This window comes from Nasonia vitripennis, chromosome 2 (assembly GCF_009193385.2).
Source record: "Nasonia vitripennis strain AsymCx chromosome 2, Nvit_psr_1.1, whole genome shotgun sequence".
In the NCBI taxonomy this organism is placed as follows: Eukaryota; Metazoa; Arthropoda; class Insecta; order Hymenoptera; family Pteromalidae; genus Nasonia; species Nasonia vitripennis.
In genome coordinates, this window is record NC_045758.1 from 14,244,732 (window position 1) to 14,266,465 (window position 21,734).

Consider the following 21,734-nt stretch of genomic DNA (forward strand, 5'->3'; position numbering starts at 1 on the left):
ACGCAGCAGTTGCCCCTTTCAAACTTGTGGATTCTTGGATTTGCATGTTATTCTTTTCCATTTGTTGTTGCCCATTACGATGCTACGTTGTTTTGAGAAGATAGTTTTAACAATTTCATTGATCGTCTACACTTTGTACTCTTTATGAGCAATGATGTCTTTGGACTATGACGATCATTGGTGAGAGCTTTGGAGAGAGAAGTTTTAAAAGGGCACTGCAGTGATTCCTGCTTGCAAAGCTCTATATACGCGTGCGAAAGCGCAATCTTGAAAACTTGAATTGTGTAACAGTGTTCAAAATTATATGTTAATTTGGACAATCTGTTTAGAATAAGCACTTTTCGAATAACGAATATTCAAGACTTTATACGCGTGTTAAAAGAAAGAATTGAAATAAGAAATAAAAAAATGCATATTTTTCATTCTGCAAAATTGCACTACTTTATGTACAATTTTTTTATTATCTGATTTGTATATTACATTAAAATTCATCATAATAAACACGAAGAATCAATAGGTTTTATACAAAGTGTTTGATTGAATAAATTTCTCTTTTTGGTTGGAGGAATAAAATTTCATTGTGTATTCGTAATTCTCTCGCGGCAATCTCTTTAAAAAACGTATTTTCTATAGAGTTCAATTTAGTTGGCAGGTTACTGGAGAACGGCGGCGTTGGCGGCTATACTAGGATTATTAACAATTTCACCCAGACTTTCGAGCAATTCTTTCCTGTAGTCGTCAAAGTCGCCGTCGATTTCGTTAATAGTTTGGTTTTCTATCACATACAAACAACACTCAGTGTCCCTAATAAGTCGCTCGTCGTGAGAAACTATGACCACACCACCCTTGTATCTGGTGATGGCTTCACCTAAGGCATCAATGGATTCAATGTCCAAATTGTTTGTAGGTTCATCCAAAATTAGCACATCAGGCGCGTTAAGGCAAAGTTCAGCTAAAGCGACACGTGCTTTCTGTCCACCGGACAGGTCCTTCATTTTGATAGTGTGGGCGTGAGAGCTCAAGCCAAAGGTTCCCAACTGTTTTCTGGCTTTTTCATAGGGAAGATCAAACAGGCGAATGAGATACTCGGTCGGAGTTTCCTCAGCAGTCAGATGCTCTCCAGAGTGCTGATCGAATCTTCCTATCCTCTAAAGTTACAAAGAAAAACGTATTTTAGTTTGATTCTAAAATTAGGTTCAAATTCAGTTGATTTTACTTACCAATCTATGATTTCTAATGAGCTCTCCTTTGTTGGGAGACAATTCACCAACCAGCAACTTCAAGAATGTTGTCTTACCAACACCATTGGGTCCAACAATGGCCACACGGGAACTTAAGTCTATACCAAAGTCAACATCTATGAAAAGAGGCTTTTGACCCGGGAAAGCAAATGACACCTCTGAAAAATAAATAAATTTTATTTGCAATAATTATGCTTTAGATTATAAGACTGTTGATTTAATAAAGTATTACCGTGAAGTCCAAGAATAGGAGGCTGAAGAGGTGGTGGATCTGGGAAGCTAAATTTAACAAGATACTCTCTTGGTTTCTGCAATAGCTCTGTTGGTCCAGTGTCCTCTTCCTGTTTCTGTATTTTAGTCTTGTTCTTCTCTTGTTTACGCGTAAGTGCTTCCTTCTGCTTCTTCTCAGCTTGCTTTTTACTCTGACCTTGAGATTTCATGTTCTTTATGCGCTTTTCTTGCTGCTCATATGCCTTCAGCATTTCTTTACACTTTTGGGAGTACATTTTCTTGAACATACTGTAGTTGCCCTTGTAGTAAAATAGTTTCTGTTGATCTAAATGCATAATATCTGTACAAACATTGTCTAAGAAACTTTGGTCGTGAGAAACAACCAACAAAGTTTTCTTCCAGCCTTGCAGATAATTATCTAACCAAATAACGGCGTTAAGATCCAAGTGATTCGTAGGTTCATCCAACAACAATAACGTGGGCTCTAAAAACAGTGCTCTAGCTAGAGAGACACGCATACGCCAACCACCAGAAAAATTTTTGGTAGCACGGTTCTGCATCTCTTTACTGAATCCTAAACCAGCAAGGATTCTTCTTGCTCTGGGTTCTGCCGAGTCAGCACCAATAGCCTTCAACTCTTCATAGACCTGAAATTCAATCAACAGTTAAAAAGCTGCCTTGAACAAATGGTTAGAGTAATGTTCAACAATAAAAAAGGTAATCTTACTTCTTGTAACCTGTCTTGAACAGTAGTGTCACCTGCTTCAACTTTCTCTTCCAATTTTTTGCATTCCTCTTGTAATTCATTGCACTTAACATCGGCTTTCAAGACTACTTCAACAGCTGGTGTATCGTCAGCAACAACTTCTTGCTCACAGTACAGAATGTCGATGCTAGGTGGGATGTTGAATGCTCTCTTTGCAATATGACGCAATAGCGTAGTTTTTCCATGGCTATAAAAATAAAACAATCCATGATTGTCCATGCCAAAATAAGGATTCCATTCAAATATCTACTCCAATAGTGAAAAATATAAAGTACATACCCATTAGGACCAACCAGACCGTATCGTCTGCCCTGTGCGATGAGGAGATTGGCATTGGTGAACAGCTCTTTGCCTTTCGCAGCGATGCTGAAGTTTTCCACCTTGATATCCACAGCGTTCTCCAGCTGTTGACCACCCCTATTCTGCGTCTGGCTCTGGGAAACGGTGAAATTCGACTCCAACTCACTGTGTCCCTGGCCGCCCGCTTTGGTTAGCATCTCGATGGTCTTCTCATATTCCTGCTTCTTCTTCAGTTTCTTCTTTTCCTTGTGGGTGAGCTTCTTCTTGCCCGACTCCTCGATCTCGAGCTCGGCGACGTTTTGCTCCAGGTCCGACATCTTCACGAGTTTGACACTTGGAAATGAGTATAAAAAGCCAACCCTTCTGGCCACGCGTTACAGCCGCTGCACGAGACAGCCGAAAGAAAGTACCTACAGCAGCTGGAGAAGGGAAAGCCGTGCGTGAGACACCTAGCGTTGACTGAGCCGAGTTCTCGGGCAGAGGGGGGACATGTTTGCGAGCGAAAAGAGGATGGAGATACTGGCGGTGCTCTTTGCTCGCATTGCGCTGAATGGAAAAGAGATTGTTGGAATACGGCCAATGAAGGATCGGGAAGACGATGCCGAGGAGCTTTGGCCAAGGAGACGACCGGAATGTACGATGGGGTTCGCCGGAACGTGGCGCCACCTAACCTAAAAACAAGGTTTCTTCAAAAATAATGCCGGGTAGCTGGTAAGTGACAGTTTTCTTAAAATACGCGTTACCTTTTCGTTTATCACGACACTTGAGAAAGTGCTAAACAGACAAAAGAGTGGATTCTATTGTTATATATTTAGATTCGTTGAAGCATACTGTAGGTATAGGTGCAGGTAAGTATCGAGGATAGATGTTTTGTTTACCAAAAACTGAAATATAAGTAGGTAAGCTGACTTTTGTTTATTGTATACGCTGTGATGCTGTCGTTGTCTTGTTGAGCTAACCAACACACGCGAAGCATAACTGATTCGTAAAAGTATTAAAAAATGGCAGAGCAAGCAAAGAACTCGAAAAATCGGTTAATGATTTCGCAAAAGCTTTTATCGTACCTCGAGAAACATCGGATTTTCGAATTATTTCAGGTAAACGAAATTAAACGTTGAAAAAACCGTTGGCCAAATCTAATAGAATTTTGTATATAAGTAGTAGATATAACCGAAATTAGTCAGACTTCCTTCCACGACGCATACGTTCAAAGCTTAATTTATATTACTTATATATATTTTTTTTAATTTAGGAATTGTCAATGATGCTGCTTATAAAGAAACCAGAGGATCATCTGCTTTTCCTGAAGCAAAGTATATACCACGCAGCCCGAAGACTTGACGCGCCCAGGATAATTATTTTAGCGCCGCCTGAATTTGGTATTGTTATACGTATATAGATGTGAAAGAAGAATTTAGGGATATCGTGAACTAAAGATACATTTCCGAACAGATAAGCTAAAACTGGCCAAGAATTTGGTGGAAAAGTTACAAGTTCCGCTAGTCACGTTAAATGACGTTGCAGAAGGCGCGGAGCCTGTAAGTATATAATTTTTCAACATTTTGATATTATTTTCATCAATTCAATAATTTACTTGAATATCCGAATTTTTACAGATACTTTTGTCGGAGCCAACTTTTTTGGTTGAGAAATTGAGAACGATTCTTACAAATCACATGCAACAGAATCGCGATGGCTGGGTGTTTTCAGGTACCAATATGCTTCAATATTTACATTATTGCCGTGATACTCGTATGATACACGTATAAAAATACTAATTTCATAACGACAGATTTTCCAAGAACCGAGAAAGAAGCTCGATTTTTGCAGCGGGCCGGAATCACCCCGTCGCACGTCATGGATATTACTTTATCCACTACAGACAATCCATCGAAATCAAATGTATACCAACAAGAAATACGAGGTCTTCGACACGTTTTTTCGGAATTATTAACGGTGGGTTCATAATAATTTTATTAGCAATATCGTATATTAAACTATTTAAAAAATCGTCGGTTATATCACTTTTGTATATCGCGTAGGCGATAAAGACTAAGGGCAAAAAAGTTGAAGACGTTACTGAAGAATGTTTGAATTTAGTAAGATTAAGGAAATTTTCTCGAGCGCCAGCCATCTTTCGTATTCTATTGATGGATTCTACCGATTCGGAAAGGAGCTATTGTTTGAGTCAACATCTTTCTCAAATCTTCAACATCACTCACAGTAAATTTTTGCTGTAGCAGGAGAATAAACTAGTTCTTCCTAGTACATTGAAAACAAAAATTTCTAATATAATTTTAGTTGACTTCAATCAAGTATTAGAGAGAATCAGTTTACAAGAGACTAAAATAGGCGAAAGGTTACGAGAAGCAAAAACGAAAATAGAATGTAACAGCGATTTACCATCTCAACTCAAGATTCAAGTGTTTGAGGTAGATAATGCTATTAGCTTGAAAAACTAGGCCATGATGTTTTATACAAACGTTTACATCGATTTTATGTCCACTTATCCAGGAGTTTTTGATTCAAACTGAAAGCCTGAAAAAAGGATGGGTTTTGACTGGACTTCCAACATGTGTTGACGACTTTAAACATCTCGATATGATGAATACTCCACCCAATCGGTAAATTTAATCAATCTTATTCGCTGTTGTTGTCTCATACAAACATTTTAATCACAAGAATTATCTATGATTTCAGATTAATTATAGTGGTATCGCAAAAAAGTAAAAGTTGCAATGATAACGCGCACAACGCCGACGACAGTTCTTCAGAGACTGCATGTTGCAAATTTCGATTTGAATGTGTAAGCATAAAACTCACTGCATTGCCAAAAATTCAATTATAATTTGTAATTTTTACGTAGTAACGTCGTTTTCCTTTCTGTATTAACCAGGTACGCATTTCCAAGGAAAACCTGTGCGAAATGATCGAATACGCTGGTGAAAGTGCCAGTCTTATCGAATCGGACGAGAACTTGAAAGTAGTCAAGGAAAGAGTCGCTTTCAATCTCATGCAGCCACCTCCCTGTGTGCCTCCAAGGCAACCACGACCGCCTCCGGCGATAAAACCGGAAGACATCGAGTTCGATCCCGACGACGAGCCGAGCACCGAAATATTCGATGAAATTCGAGAGCCTGAACCGATCTTGCCTTTAGTTTAATACGACCTTTCAATCTTTTCCAGGTATTTTTTAAATTAATTTTTTTAAACTATAATATTTTATTCGCCAATAAACGGTTGCTAGTTACTTTAACGGTTATGCAATCTTTTTACATTTAAATTAAAATACTCGCAAGCAATATGCAACATATTTAAAATCCGATATTTGCAAAGTATACATTTCCATTCACGATATAACAGGACTGCGTTAAAAACATCCCCTTCAACTCCAAAACAACACGTCACTTCACCGCAAAATCCAATTGAAAAAAGCCCATCAAACAAGCCACTCCTCTCCCTCGCAAAACTTTCAAACAATCTCCCTTCCCTTCCTCACAACCACAAAGCCTCTCTCTCCAAAGCGCACAAAGCTCATCGCATCCCGCGCCGGACTTTATTCACCAATAAAACAGCTCAGCCGCATCGCGCTCTAAAACTCGTGCCGCAGCAGCACTCGGGCAAGTTGAATTAAAGCCACAGCGACGCCCGGGCTAATGCACGTAATTGCCTCAAACGCGAAGAATATTTCGGGATCAAGGCCGTATGCGAGTGCAGAGCTGGCAGCGGGGAAACGCCGAGCAGTGTAGCAGTGCGCAGGATCTGCTTGCTCGTAGGGGATGGAAGCCTGTGCACCGCGCCCTCCAACGAACAGGCGACGCGTTTCAACGTAGACCGACTGGCGCCGAATCGAGCGGACGCCCCAGAGACACCTTTGCGCCCCTTTCATACTAGGCGGCCAGGACGAAGGAGCTGTGCGCGCGAATAAGGGGATGATTTTAGGGGCGGGGGGGGGGTGAGGGGGGCGTTTTTATCAGTGGAGGAGAAACGATGATTTATTTTGTTGTTGTGCGTTTTTCTTTTTTGTTGAGTGGGGAAAACTTACCGCAAGTGATAGGAATATTGGGGGAATTTGATGGGGGTCGTAGCTGGACACGAGGGCGTATATAACTATACGCGCAGGTGTTGAACTAGATGTTATCCACGCTCACACCCCGAGAACGTGCGCTGAGAGACACCTCTGTGCCCCTTTGCTACCAGGATAACAGGATGCGCTGGCAAGGAGTGCGTGGAAACGCGTGTTAGAAAAATTCCGCGTGATATCATGCAGCGGAATATGGGAATGTCGAAATTAAATTCATTCGACTTCCTATCGTCCGTTTCTCCGATAGAAGCATCGATGCGAGCCTGCGGCGATTAAAATTAAGTAAAATATATGGCACACACCCTACCCAGCGCGAATTCCAATTTTCGACGATGCAGCGTTGCCCACACCACTACTAGTATAGTTTAGAAAAAAAAATTACCCGACTCCCTAGCTTGTAATTTTCTAGATACCCGCTGCATTTCGTACAGGATAGAAGAACGCGAGAGGGTTCACCGAGAGGCTAGACCCACACGGCTATACACGGGGGAGCGCTCGGCACGTTGTCTGCGTATACATAGACGTGCGCTTTCACCCCGAGCACGTGCACCGTGAGACACCTTTGCGCCCCTTTGCTACTAGGACGACAGGAGGCGAGTGGAAGGATATCGCAGGAAGTACGCCTATGCGTGGATCGATTGATTTCGTGATGTGTTGTGGGGGGTGTGGGACAGCGTATTTTTTTTTTTTTTTTTTATTGTTATTATTGATTTTATTGTCTTGTTTTTACTCTTTAATTTGTACGTGATAAAAGCGAACACCGTGTTTTGTATAGAATGAAAATTTCACGTGTATCGAGGGTTGAGGGTTATCTAATAATACGTTTCCACCCCAAGCGCGTGCGCCGAGAGACACCTTTGCGCCCCTTTGCTACTAGGATAGTAGGACCCGAGAAAAGATTTTCATGCTTTCCTAGAATAGGACGAGGATGCAAAATCTAACAAGGACGTTGCTCATCCTTAAATTATATTTATCACTTTAATACATCAGTGAGATTATTTCGGTATAGTATCACCTACACTTTTATTCTCTACAGTCATGAAAGAGTTATGTTCGATTTACCCATTATGCATAGCCCCCAGTATGCGTATCCGGTTAGATATTTTTAATATATCTGTAAATATTTGTATACTTAATTCATATAAAAACAATTGTTGTCGACTAGTCCTGAAATCGGAACACTTTTTATGCTATATATAAAAATTCGCAGATGGTCGTACATCGTCGTAATATGTGGTCCATGAGTAAAAATCATTTCAAGTATTTCACTGGTAAATCAATTTTGGCATTATTCTCTTTCGCTACCTTGTAGTTTCCGACTAATGTGCGACAGATGCATTGCAACTCCGGTTTTCTGCAAAACGCATGCGAACGTTACGCAATTGTTTCACACTCTAGGGAGAGTAATAGGGAGAGTCATAAATAGATGAAATATTTTTATAAGCTAATGCGATGTTACAAAGTACAAATAAATATTATACCGCATTTAAATCAAAATTCTAAATAAATTAAAAAAATTTTTTTTTAATAAAACTGCTAATACAAGTTAAAGAAAAGAACCCACGTCCGGAACACACCGCAGCAGTCTCGCGTCCGGCCTCACCGGATGTAAACAGGAAGTCCCAGCTTAGGATACTAGAGCTTGGCGGAGGTCTGTCGTTTTGCTGCACTTCTCTCTTTCCCTCTCTCCCCCAACATATATCTCAGATCCGCCGCTGTTCCTCCGCAGCCGTTGCCGGAAGTAGCACGCGCCACGGGGGTAACATGAGCCGTTCACAGCTGCATCTCACACACGCGCATCCCTAACCGCGCATCAACACGTGGAATTCAGCGACTCCTTCCCAGGACTTTATAACCCCCGACGAGCATACACGTACAGAAGCATACCCGAAGGACGAGAGCTGTACGCGTTCGAAATAAAGAAAGCTCGTCATGCTCACCTGATCGCGGAGGGTACGTTCCGGTTCGACTCGCGACTCCCTCCGTCGGGGCGGGCATCCTTGCTGCGTCTTTGAGATATCGAGACATCGACGTTCGTCAATAGGGAAAAAAAGCACGCGCACGTGACAGGTGAGGGCCGAAAGCACGACGCACCTAAGGCCGAGCCCGTCTCCTAACATATTTACCTTTACGCATATTCTCCCGATCAGGACGTCATGCGAGCTTGCGTATGACATTTTTCCAAGCAAACAAAGCTACGTATGAGCTTGCGCGCACCAATATGGAGAACACGCGGACGATCAGGACAGCAGGACCATCGGAATTCCGTGGAATTCCCTCGCAGGCTCGTGCTGTATACGAAGGTCACGCGGTATTTCGAAGCTGTCGTTCTTCTGCCGATGGCAGCTGACAGGCACGTCAACGTCGCGTCACGCGTCAAAAGAACAGCGCCAGAAGCATTCCCACCACCAGGAAGTCATAATTTTCCGACGGCAGCGCGCGGGAAGAGTGCAAGCTCCTTTTTATATACTGCCTGTACCCGCGCTGGCGAGGATTGGCTGTGTATTGTGTGGCTCGCGCCGCATACCCGCCGTGGAAAGAAGGAAGGAAGCTCGGCTCCGCGCGGCACAGGGGAGCAGGATTTCTTTGCTGGAGGATTATTCTTAGCGTACAGTACGTGCCGTTACGACTAATGTTGAGGACGTGACTGGCGCCGTCTCGTCTCGCTCGACTGCCCACGCGCGCGAGTCAGGCTTCCCTGTCGGTAGGAGAGCATGACGCGCGAGCGAGTATTTCTAAAAGTCCTTCGAAAGCTCGTGCTCGCTCTTTATAACGTTATATCTTATTGCTCGAGCAGCATACAACGTTTCCAGCCTTTATCAGGCAGTCTTCAAAATCCATCGTTAAACAGAATTTTCTATGCTATTGGCGCGTATACTATTGATTTTCAAAAAAAAAAAGCAAAACAACATCAATGTGGAAGCGAGCCCATAGCTATACTATGAATCCTTGCTCTTCCAACACCCGGCTTTCAAACAAGCTATTCAAACCCAAACAACGCCCGCACGAACGCCTTCAAACCAGGCATTCAATCTTCAAACCCGCCCCAACAAACACTCCCATCCAAAGCGACCTGCAGCGTAGCTTCCCAAAGGCTCATCCTTCGTAGACGAGCACAGCTCGAGACAGCCGCATCAATCGCCGCCACATCAAAAAGGAAGTTTTGCCGCAAGCTCGAGCTTACAGGCGTTCCTCCGCAAGGACGGGGGTAACAGGATTGACCTCAAATCGAGCTTCAAAGCACCGAGTTGTTTTTCTCACAGGGCAGCATGCGCCGACTGGAGCTTTCCCCAGAGCTTAATCGCGGAAAGCTGTTTACGTGCAGAGCTTGCAAGCTTAAACGCCTAGAAGGCAGATTTGTCGCCGTCGACGATGACGATAATGGCGGACGGATGCTTAAGAGCCAGCTTGAAGACGATTCAAACGGTCCTGAGACAGGGGAGCAGGATGTAGCACGGGGTGCCCGGGGGTGTCCTGCGCCTGCGCGGGGGGAGGCCAGAGCGCGCGAACGCCCACGCGCGGTACGCATTCGGACTTGCGGAGGGTAGGAGAGCATAGAAGGAAGGGTCGTGATCGCGAGGGAGGATATAGCGGGGTGGAGGTGTCGGCTCTTTGCGCAGAGCTTGCGCGTTGCTATGGAGCTTTCGGCGTGGCTCGGTTTGAATGTACTCGGGTACATGAATTATGATTTTAGAATTGTAAACTCAAGCTTACTATATGTACAACATTTTTCGATTTACTAGGGCAAAATTACTGAAATCCTCGAAAAAAATGATGATTTTTTAATAACAAACAAAATATATCCGTCGAGGTCCTTATGAATACTGATCGTTCTATCCGTGCAATTTCCCAAGTTTTTCAGGGCCAGAATTAATTAATTTTCCTCTTGTGCACTTTAAAAACGTCTGTTTAATATATGTTTTTTTCAAGTGTGCTACTCTTCCTTAGGAACGAAATAATGTTTCCTTCTTACTAAAAAAACTCAACGTAGCAATGAACGAGGACGGCCAAACCATGAGTAAGGCCCAAGTAGTGCGAGTCCAGGACTGGTCAGACTTTCGCACAAGTCACTTTTGCCATTTCACGCTAAATATTTTGCGTGTGCTGTTAAGCTATCGACGCATTAAAATATTCATCAAGTTCGATAAAATGTGTTAATGTGTTCACTTCACGACTCGCTCACCAAAGCCAAACGTTACGTCGACAATCATAAAATCCTCGATTTCTCCCGTTCACCTTTTACACTTTCTCTCGTCTCGATTCTCCAAGTCCCTCGTCGCAGCAATAATCCGCTAAGAGAATACAAAACCGCGCGGCAAAAATAGGTGTCCGCTTGCGGCATATACACACGGATCTTTTGTTACTCGTCATATCGTTGTCACTCCCTCTGCGCTCGCCCTTGGGCCTTTAAGTCCTTAAAGCGCTCTAATTGAGGTTACTCCTCGTTAAAGAAGCCGCGGAATTGTGTACCGGAAACAATGCCCGGGACAATGGCTGCGCGATATTGTACGTAGCGAGGCGCACCGCCGTGAACAATAAAACCTCGACCCGCAAGCTCTCTTTGTCGCGTATAATGCATCTCTCTCTCTCTGTCTCTCTCTGCTCGTCTTTGCGGGAATGTATGCACACGCGTAGCCTCGGGTGCATAACGAAGTACACGACGACGAGACGGACCAAGACGACACTCTAATAGCATCTTCAAAGGGACGTATACGACGATGCACAATTGCGGGGCTCGTAATTGCGCGTCGAGCTTGCGACGCGCGCGAGCAGGCTTTTATAGCGGGGATCGAACAATTAAGCGAGCAAGTCAGACGTGAGCATCTTCTTTTCTCTCGGCTTAATTATTCTTCTCCGCTTCTTCTTTTCCAGATCCGCGTGAGGTTCTCCATTGCAACGAGAAAGATCGTATTTTGGCGGACGAATATTACGCGTAATACTACCCGAGGGCGCGGCACAGGCGGAAAAAGTAAACGACGCAAAAGTCATAGAAGGACGTAAGTCGAGTCGAAAGTGGATTACCCCGGGAAAGCTCTGGCGCGCGCGTTCTAAAAACTCGCTCGAAAGACTACTTTGCCCGTATCGTTGCGAGCTTGCAGCTTTTCACTTTGCTCGAGAGCCGCGAACGAGGCTCGCCCGGGATTATATAATTAGCGCGTAATTAGGGGATGTGAAAGTAGTCATTATTTTGCGTTTCCGCATCGATTAGCCGCCTGTACAGAAGAGATTACATATTCTCCGCGCAGAGGCCTTGTGCGCGCGCACGGCCTCGTTTGTGCTTAATTTCCTTTGCGCTCGTGTTTCCGAGCACTGACACGAATTCTCCGATTGATCGCACGAGTGCGGCCGATCGACGAGAAATATTTTAGCGCTTTAAAAATCCTTTCACAGGCCTACAAATCCTGCAAGCTCGAGACTTTTATACAAAAACGAGCGGAGCATCGATTTTTTCGACGGACGAAAATAAACAGCGCCCACTTTTCGAAACGCACGTCCCAGCACACGTGTATACAGCGCGGAAATTAATTATGCACGTGTCAGATAACCCGGGAGTGGCTCGAGTTTTGCATCAGCGCTAAGTAGAGACAGACTCGCTATATGTGTATACGTGATATGCGCAGTAGCGGAGTGAAAGCGGCGGATACATATAGCCGGATGCAGAAATAAACATTTTCGCTTCCTCTCTCTCTCTCTCTCTCGTGTAATATACATCTCCGATTCGCTCTGGAAATTTCCGACGCTCGGCACCCATTCAGGATTCTCTCGCGAGTCGGCGATGCGAGAGCTTTTTGTGCGCGAAAGCGAGATACGTTGCCCTTTCGCTATAGCTATAGGGATCAGCGCATCGCGTTTCCTCGAAATATACGTGTGGCTGATTTTCGAATGGCTGACATGAAAGCTCTACACATGGTATACATCGTTATATTGGTTTTTGAGAATCATTTTGAGGAGGGAAAAATAAAGCTCGGCGATTTCCTCGGTAAACATTCTCCATCCAGGCAAAAAACACTCCGTAAACTTTTCCCCCGCGTCGTCGCATAGCTCTATAAACTCTCTCCTCTCCCGCGCGCTGGAGCAACCCCAACCAGTCATTCGTCCTCGCTAACTTTTCGATCTCGCTCGAATAATCCGGGCAATTCGCTCTCACTCTATCTCTCTTGTACACAGCGTAGAGGGGTTACCCCGGCAACGATCTGCTCGGTGATTGGCTGGGGCGTAATCCACCCACCAACGGCGCGCTGTCGCCTTATACATATATATATATATATGGTATATAGCCGCACGGCAAGAGTCAAAACGCCCTCTCGCGCCCACTTAGCCCCGTGGTTAACTTCAATGAGCGGATAACAAGCCGCAAGCGAACTCGCTCTTGGTCTACCTATCTCTCTCTCTCTCTCTCTCTCTCACTTGTGTATACGGAGAAGGAGGATGCGATATTCCCTCGGCGCAAGTAAATGGACTCTGCGCGCGCTTTGTCAAATCAACTGGCGTTTGTCGTAAACAAGCCGAGACTGCTGCTATGCTCTGCTATTTTATGCGTAAAAGGGCTGTGGTTACATTTGGTTCTATATCGTCTCTTCATATTCTCGAAAGTATAAAGCGCAAAGTTCGAAAAGACTGAATTCGAAAATTTCATCATCCCGTCGAGTGGAACGCGCTCTCGGGGTGCTCGGTTCTGGAACTCTCTCCCTTCTACTCTGCGAAACCTGCCGTCTCTCGGCGGCACCTGCTGGCCACTGAATCGTGACGACTCTGAGCCCTCTCCCTCTGGCGCTGCATTCTTAATCTTAATCTAGTTTTTAATCTAGTCAGACTCGGCCCTTAGGCCGTAAAAATTCTTTCAGTATTACGTATTTTAGATTTCAAACGTGCAATACAGATAGGTCTATGACCAAACCTTAAATGTACAGCGTAATATTAGAAAAGTTTTATGTGATTTTATGCGGCGGTATTTTTACATATTTTATTATCTCTTTTTGTTAGACTGTATGCGACACAGACTTTGTGATATAATTTGTATTGTTTTTTTGCTTTTAGCAAATAAAGACCCATCTATCTATCTGTCCATCTCTCTCGTCAGCGCGTACTTACAGCATAAGCGAGCCAATCAAGGTGCTTTGTAACGGCAATCATGCCTTGATTAGCGCGCCGTTAGAATAAAAACAGGCCGCTCGCGCAACAATCTCCATATAATCCGGCCGGATGAACGGGCAAATTGCAGCCGGGCTTTTTTTAAACCGCGAATCGAGAGAGAGCTTTTCTCCGCGCTCTGAATAGGTATCGAGCGATACTTCTGCAGCCTCATAACAACTTTGTGATCATCGCGCATACCTATATATTTTGAACACACCGCCACCACGATGAATAGAGTCGCGGCCGACTAGAGGCTCGTCCGTTCCCGGAATATTTCCCCGGTGGCAAAGCTCGAAGAAAAGCGAGAATTTTCCGCGTAGAAAAAAAAGTGCATAAGCGAAACGCGATTTCCCTTTTGATCCTTTGCTGCTCGCATTGAGAGATGCGCGACGAATAAAGAGAAACCGGGCGCATTCACGTATCAATAAAGCGAAAAAGATGGCGATGAAAGCTCCGCCGCTACAAAAAGCAGCAGCTCGCTAGAGAGCAGCGTCAAAAAGAAAAGCTCGCGGAGAGAGAATATTTCTTTTCGCAGAGCAACTCTCTCGTTCCGACTCGCTTTTCATTCGACGAACCGACGCGGGTATTACTCTCTCTCTCTCTCTCTCTCTCTCTCTCTCTCTCTCTCTCTCACTCTCAGCAGTTATATTCACACGCGCGGTCGCTCCTCAATGGATCGGGCTCCGGGAGATATTGTTAGCGATTTCCTCTCTCCGCAAGACTCTTTCTCTCTTTCTCTCCGGTTTTTCCCCGGATATCGGTTCGTTCTATGCCATTACCACTGTTCTAAATCGCTCTTCCGTGTAGGCGGCCTCTTGATTACGACGAGGAAAAGAGTTATTCCCAGACTGCCGCAGCCCTGCGCGCGTTGCCGTCTTTTATCCGTATTTATCAATTTATACGCGAGTCTGGTTATTGAGAGGACGAGTGAATGCCGATTACATCGGGGGAGGGTATAAACGAACGCGATTTCGATGCGCAGGATTTTTCAACGAACCTTTATCGATACGCCCCGCGTTAATTATATTCTTTTTTTCTTTCAGCAAACGTCTCTATACTTATAACTACGTATCCTCAGCTGCCTTGTATAGAGTGTAGTATATAGAGGACAGTCGCGCAAGCTCTCGAAGAACGATGCTTACGGGAAAAGAGTGCTTGAACACGGACGCTGGTCAGACTCCAATTACATGCCGAAAGTCCTGAAAGGAATATATAGCGGGCCTCCCCCGCCGCGACTGTATTCTTCCTCAATTTTTTCTCTCTTTTCCGCTCTCTCAAAGCGTGGCTGTATGCGCGCGCCCCATGCCGAGAGCGATTACGTTAGACAAACGCTCGAATTCTTGCGCGACTTCTTCCGCCCGCTGTGTGGGCGCGTATAATTGAAGTGGCTGCGCGAGGCGTACGTGTCACGTACGGCGAGGACTGTATGTTCCTATTCGTATGCGGTTTGAGGGCCGCTGAGATTTTAAGCGCTCGTTTTTATTTTTACCTAGCATGATTGGATGATTTTTTATGTATATACATATATATATCTATTACGACACAATAACAGGGTCTAGTAACGAATGACACACGCGAATTTTCACGCTCGATCAGCGTCAGACTGGCACGAAAATGCGTAATCACAGGCTTGCCCTGCAGTAATATAACGCACTCGATGATGGGAATAATACAGTGCGTTAGAGCCGTATGAATAGAGAGAGAGAGAGAGAGAGAGAGAGAGAGAGAGAGAGAGAGAGAGAGAGAGAGCGGAATATCAGTGATTCCGATTACCCCTCGTCGCGCTTTGTGATCGTTATCGGCAATTTGCGGCCCCTGCGGCTGCTGCTACATATACACTCGTATATACCAGGGAGTCGAGGCCTTTAACAAGCCCCGATCCTTTTACACGCACACACATGCAGGATATCTGTCCCCTAGACTAAAACTCGAGAGGAGAGCGAAATCTGGAGTAATCTCATTCGGCTCTCTCCGCTACACCCTTATACACATAATATGTATGTATATACACAGACAAAGCCCAAAGGGTGTCAACGAACGTCTCCCGCCAAGTATATAGTCTCGTTCATTGATTTCGATTATTCCACTGGCGCGTGGTCGCTTTGCTTACACGATCCGCATGCAGACGTCGCGTCTCCTGGGCTGTGCGTGTTATTATTGCACAGATGATGGAGAGGCGTAATTAGCGCGAAATTCGGCGAGGAATCATGCGCGGCTATGATTGGGCTTTAATTAAATTTTCTAGAAATTTCAGTTATATTACACGACGCAACGTATTCAAATGTATTCAACTTTGCGCAGTTCTCAGCTCGTTTATTCGCCAAGACGCCTGGCCGCTTTGCAGCCGCCCCTTGAATTAATCCCCTGCATACGTTAACGTATATAATGTTCACGCTGCGCCGAGGAGCTTTAACGAGTTCGGAATATTCACTCGTTAGCCCGGCTCCGCCGTTCCTCTCTAGCGGGAGAGAGAGAGAGAGAGAGAGAGAGAGAGAAACGTGTACAAGTGGCTCCGTACATCCGCGTCTTTTTTATGCGATAACACGGACTTTTCGCTGCTTTGTCTCATGCCCCGCGAGTAAATTGCGCGCGCTTATGCACAATGCGCTGGGGTTAAGCGATTTTTCGTATTCCCACGCATGTCTTCGTCCCTCTCGCTCGACGATGAATATTCATATCAATCTAGTTTCATTCCAACATTAAATCTCCAGCCGCGAGTCTCTCATTGTGCGCGGGATAAAAAGTTAACTTTGCCCCCCCCCCCCTGCCAATTATACGGCTCCTTTGAGGGAGAGAGAGAGAGAGAATTAAGCGTGTTTTTCCCGGCGAATCAATCTTAAAATCTGATTTCCACTGCCCTGCAACAACTACCGCACTTGCGGCTTCCACGTACAACAGAAGAAAAGGAAAAAAGCTCGCTGCGGTAAATACGAGTCTAGAAACTAATTAGACGCTCTTATCTCGTCCCGACGAAACCCCGACGAGGAATAAGCCAAGAGCGCGCGGCGGCTTTTTAGAGAGACGCCGTATAAAAGAAGCCAGCCCCGCTCCATCGTCATTACACATTCAATTTGTTCTCCGCTCTCGTTACGCCGGATAATCGACGGCGATGACTGCAGAGCGGGACATTATCGCTTTCTCAATTTCCTCTCGGCAGCGTTTTGTTGCTGTTTTCGCTCGAGCATATCGCGCACAGCACGAGCGCGGAAGGGCTGCTCGCGAAGGGGGTGGAGCCCGGCCGAGCCAATGCCCGCGCGGCTCCCACCCCCAAAATGGCTGCTTCTCTGCTAGAGCCGCACCGAGCGGGAAATAAACGGGCGGATTAATTCGAGGGCGCCGATCTAGATTCTTCGGGTGCTCAGAACGCTGCCGGTCGCGCGAGCGCGAGTATCGCTGTTTTCCAGGGGACGACGATGCTTCTGGACTCTTTCTTTTAAACAGTCAGATCGCGATCTACTCGTTGTACGTAGTGCCATTTTTATCGGAGCCTGTGAGAGAGAGAGAGAGAGAGAGACCAGTGGGAGTTTTCGAAAAATTCAAAGTGAGGAGAGCTGGATTGGTTCCAATACTGCGGCTGGAGACGGCTGGTCAGACAGGCTGAGATGATGCAGGAGCACAAGAGCTTTCTCATTAGAGACCTGCTCGGCGACGTCCTCGATCACCGCGTACAAGGTAGCTTTTCTTTATTAATCGATATAATCTGCCTACACGTCGCCCCGAAAAATATCGCATTCCAAGCTAAACGCTGCACCTTCTCACAGCCGCACGACCCCCCGTATGCAGCTGTTTCCATGACACCTGTCTCCCGCTTCCTTCCCACCGAGCCTACGCGCGCGATTTCAAGGTCCGATACAATACCGATACAATGTCAATTGTCAACCTCCGCACGCGTGCCGCTGAGCAGCAAAAGCAAAAAGCGGACCATTAAACGCTTCTCTCTTTCTCTCTCTCTCTCGCATCGCGCCTCTCCGCAAGAACGATTTCGAACGTACATATAGGTGCACTGCATTATATGCATACGCGTGCGTCTCCGGGATATCAGCTCGTTAGAGCCGTGCGGCGCACACGCGCCAGCCCCGGGGGTGCATCGGGCTGTATGCGCGCTCGGGGAGACCGAGCCCATTACCGCGGAAATCGCAGATGGCGAGGATTGACGCTCGTTAACCGCTCTCGATTTGTAGCTGGACACCTACTGCGCACATTGTGTCGCTCTGGGCTGCGCGCGCGCGCGCGCGGAAAGCCGTTTAAGGGATTACCGCGCCTCGAGTTCGCCGCCCCCCCCCTCGATCGTAAGTACTCGAACGCACTTTTCGAATCCTCAGAAGACTCGGAGGACGACTCGGCCCTGCACTCGGACTCCGAGGACACGATCGACCCGGGCAGCAGTCCCTCTCCGGGCTCGGCCACCTCCGGCGGCAAGTCCTGCCTGCCCGGCGGCTCCGGCGGCTCCAGCGGCTCCGGCGGCCGGAAACCCCGCAGGAGGCGCACCGCGTTCACCCACGCCCAGCTGGCCTACCTCGAGCGCAAGTTCCGCTGCCAGAAGTACCTGAGCGTGGCCGACCGGAGCGACGTCGCCGACGCCCTCTCCCTCTCGGAGACCCAGGTCAAGACGTGGTACCAGAACCGAAGGTAGGCTATCTCTCTATCGCTGTGTATATTCGACGGACAAAAGTAGAACAAATGCACACGACATTCCGCACGCAGGACCAAGTGGAAGCGGCAGAACCAGCTGCGGCTCGAGCAGCTGCGCCACCAGGCGACGGTCGAGAAGGAGCTGCTGGTCAGGGGCGTGGGTCTGCACCACGGCGGCATCGAGGCCTACTGCCCGCAGGTCTACTCCCAGAGTCCACCGGCTGCCCCCTCGGCCCCGTCGGCCCAGCAGCCGTCGGTGGTGCCGACCCCGGTGCCCACCACCGCCTCCACCGCGGCCTTCCTCTCCACCGCGGCGGCCCTCTTCCGCAACGTCACCTACGTCCACGGCTGTCCGCTCTAACCGGCGGTCTCGGCCACGCCGACGACGATGGATCAGAGGTATCTGCAGATGCAGTACGAGGCGGCGGATCGAGCGGCCGCCGCCGCTGCCGCCGCTGCCGCCGCTGCTGCCTTTCCCTAGTTTCGCTTGACGATTAAGTATTATCGTATGGCTTTCGGACCTGCAATGAGTCGTTCTTCCTTCATGTTGTATATTTATTATTTGCGATAGGTGGCATTTTCCGGGCTAAGATGCGGGAGATGGAGGCAACTGTTATTGATTTTGCGACGCGCGTGTGATATGTGAAAATTTTGGTAGCTCGGAAGTACGCTCGTTTTTTAATTACCAGTTGATTGTAATATGTGTCATGTAAATATGTAATTATCCAAGAAAGAGAGAGAGAGAGAGAGAGAGAGATGGTAAATTCTCGATTACAAACGAGCAAATGTACTCAGACTAGTCGGCGTAGCCAAAGGAAAATTCAATCTCTCACAGTATATATACTTATCATCGCGTTTCCTTGCAAGAGAGAACATTGTATTTATATATAATAACGTAAAATGTGCAATGTCGGTTATACAAAGTAAGCGTTACTATCGTCGTACTTATAATTACCTAAGATTAATTGTGAGGCAGCTAAATCAGACATTCATTCTTCTTAGCGTCTACACACGTAAAAGTACGTATAACAATTATAAGATACATCCGCCTTGCGAATTCGGCAAGCTGTACAACAGTCGACGAGCGAGTCTCGCCCTTGTATTATAGAGAAGAAAAATAAATTAATAATGAAAGCAGACGCGCGCAGTCTTTGAATGAAATTGTGCGTAACCTCTCGAACTGCCCATAGCGCACACACTCGATGCGCATATAATACGGTGTGTGCACATACTTGACTGATCTCGAGCTTCGAATAATGCCACGGTACACGGACGGCTAATACGTACTGTCCACAATGGACACGTGCTATCGCGCGATCGAGTACACGATTAACCGAACTCGATGCGACTATCCGATTGTATATCGATAGAGTAATTTTGTTTGATATCTCAACGTCGTTATCGTATAAGCCGGCCCTGATAATAAAAATTCGAACACGCGCGCATTCTCAGCGGGGAATCCCCGCGTTGAAGTCACATCGGCGGTTCGTACAAACACACAATAATACAATACCCATAGAAGCAGCGGTAGCTTCTCTAATCCACACTCGACTCTGGCGGCACGTGTGTGTCCGTACGTGCGTGCACGAGGCCCCCCTGCGATGTTTGGCACTTGGGCACGCGCGTCGCACTCTCTTCCTCTCGAATGTAACGCGTTTGCATGTATATATTCTTTCTCTCTCTCTCTCTGCACTTCTGCAGGCTTTTGTGCACTTGTATGTATAACACAGCGGCGGCGTTTTCCCATGACTCGCCGAGAGAGAGAGAGAGACGCGTCGTTATAATCCGCAACCGCAAGGAAAAGCGTCCGTTTTTCTTGGCGCGACGAAAGGAAGTGAACGAGACCCGCACATACGGGGGTGTTTTTTAATTCCTTAGAAAAAAGCGCCGCGCCCGAGAGTAATTGCTGGAGAAAGCGCTCGCGAGGGATAGATTTCATGTCGCATCGCCTGTATATTGTAGGAAGAGGAGGAGAGGCAGGAGGACTGTATGCGAATGCGAGAGTAAAGAGCCAGGTGTAAGGGGCGACGCGGAAAAATAGAGGTATACGTCTACCTATATATGTATACGTGGTACGCAAGGGTGGAGGGGGTGAAAAAGAGAGGAGGTTGCGGGAGATAGAGAGAGAGAGAGTAAAGGGCCGGAGTGTAACGAAGCTCCGACTTTTTAATTGGAATATATTCAGAAAAGCGGAACGCCTTTTCATACGACCGCGCCGTTGAGCTTCTCTCTCTCTCTACACACACTGAATGCGCGGCATGAATCAGCCGGGCGAACCGCCTCTTTTTCCGCAGCCTCTACTATGTACATCTCGCATCGCTGTGTGCGTATACGCTCGCTTTTGAGAGATTACAACGGCGGAGCGAAGATGCGCCGGGGGTGTGTTTATGCGCGGGGATGATGCGAGAGAGGTATCGCGCGAGGACGGCACGATGGCTTTCGATGTCGAGTGGATAATTGATTGCGGCGAGTGCTAGCTGTATCGCGGTTTCGCTTGTTTTGAAATTGCTCGATGCCCCAGAGGGTGGTATGCTATGACTATAGTTTCTGCTTATGTTCGTATGTTTTGTTTGAGTATATGAAAAGTCACGATTCCGCAAATGAGCACGTGGAATAAATAATTCCTCTTTTGAATGGCACGATGATTAAGTATCTGCACACTCCAAGATTCCCCGTATAAAAACTTTGGCGACATCGTCACGATTCCTTCAAAAATTATACATCCGTACCGCACAAAGAAAGGCAATTGTCACATCGCAGGGCGAATGCCGAGCAACTTGCCAGCGGCGCTTTCTCTGTCTCGCGGGAGGATTTTCGTTAAAGAGCCACGACAAGCGCACGTCCATCACGAGGCATTAGGTCTGCGCGACTACGACGACGTCTCGAGCTTAATGGCCTGTTTGCTTGCAAATTGCGCCATCGCTAAAGGGCACCGAACAATTCAACACGGCTCGCCTTAAGCTTGCACATTTCAATTCCGAGTGCGCCGCTACTCCACTCAGCCGCGTTCCGTCGCCGGGGGTTGGCTTGTACGTGAGCTTGCAAAGCTAAATTTGCATAAACTCGTCGCTCTTCTCTCTACATATACTCTCTGCTGCCACTGGAGTTTTCGCTCTGCTGATGTATACCCTTATCCATTAACGCCTACAGCCATTTCTGCGCGAGTTTTGCTGAATGACAACGACTGCGTGTACGATTGGCTGTAGCTTTTGTTGAAGACTGTTTTTTGAATGGTTCGAGAAAAGTAAAGGTGATGGTATTTTCGGTAAGAATTCATTTTATTAACTTTTTTTGTTCTATGTACACTCGAAAATCATTACGATATGGTAATTCATTTTTTTTTTAT

General features: G+C 46.5%; 2 protein-coding genes across 5 annotated transcripts; one reads left to right on the plus strand and one right to left on the minus strand.

The window, feature by feature from the left end:
• Positions 1 to 415: 415 nt before the first annotated feature.
• Positions 416 to 3,001, minus strand: LOC100121035 (ATP-binding cassette sub-family F member 1). Its single transcript, XM_031923057.2, has 5 exons — positions 2,518 to 3,001; positions 2,200 to 2,425; positions 1,474 to 2,119; positions 1,221 to 1,399; positions 416 to 1,148 (listed from the first exon to the last, which is right to left on the minus strand). Exons 1-5 carry the CDS (start codon positions 2,853 to 2,855, stop codon positions 654 to 656), a joined length of 1,884 nt encoding a protein of 627 aa, XP_031778917.1. The 5' UTR covers positions 2,856 to 3,001; the 3' UTR covers positions 416 to 653.
• A 111-nt stretch (positions 3,002 to 3,112) lies between these two features.
• On the plus strand, positions 3,113 to 21,027 carry LOC100678024 (homeobox protein slou). 4 transcript variants are annotated; one of them, XM_031923061.1, is made up of 11 exons: positions 3,113 to 3,249; positions 3,791 to 3,917; positions 3,991 to 4,076; positions 4,155 to 4,248; positions 4,331 to 4,494; positions 4,581 to 4,761; positions 4,840 to 4,970; positions 5,053 to 5,162; positions 5,239 to 5,344; positions 5,435 to 5,724; positions 18,079 to 18,189. In XM_031923061.1, the coding sequence occupies exons 2-10, from the start codon at positions 3,800 to 3,802 to the stop codon at positions 5,699 to 5,701; spliced, it is 1,257 nt and encodes a 418-aa protein (XP_031778921.1). In that variant the 5' UTR covers positions 3,113 to 3,249; positions 3,791 to 3,799; the 3' UTR covers positions 5,702 to 5,724; positions 18,079 to 18,189. The 4 variants fall into 4 exon arrangements, with proteins under 4 accessions (XP_031778921.1, XP_031778920.1, XP_003424124.1 ...); XM_031923060.1 differs by lacking the exon at positions 3,113 to 3,249 and adding an exon at positions 3,423 to 3,635; XM_003424076.4 differs by lacking the exons at positions 3,113 to 3,249; positions 18,079 to 18,189 and adding an exon at positions 3,423 to 3,635 and having other exon boundaries at positions 5,435 to 5,794.
• The last annotated feature ends 707 nt before the right edge of the window (positions 21,028 to 21,734 follow it).

Excerpts from the sequence above, each read along its gene's own strand:
- LOC100678024 (XM_031923060.1), top strand. The coding sequence starts at position 3,540 with ATGGCAGAGCAAGCAAAGAACTCGAAAAATCGGTTAATGATTTCGCAA. Across the intron at positions 3,918-3,990 it reads TTTAGCGCCGCCTGAATTTG|ATAAGCTAAAACTGGCCAAG; the intron begins GTATTGTTATAC and ends ATTTCCGAACAG. Across the intron at positions 4,971-5,052 it reads TCAAGATTCAAGTGTTTGAG|GAGTTTTTGATTCAAACTGA; the intron begins GTAGATAATGCT and ends CCACTTATCCAG.
- LOC100121035 (XM_031923057.2), bottom strand. The coding sequence starts at position 2,855 with ATGTCGGACCTGGAGCAAAACGTCGCCGAGCTCGAGATCGAGGAGTCG. Across the intron at positions 2,120-2,199 it reads TTCAAGACAGGTTACAAGAA|GTCTATGAAGAGTTGAAGGC; the intron begins GTAAGATTACCT and ends ATTGAATTTCAG. Across the intron at positions 1,400-1,473 it reads TCCTATTCTTGGACTTCACG|AGGTGTCATTTGCTTTCCCG; the intron begins GTAATACTTTAT and ends TTTATTTTTCAG.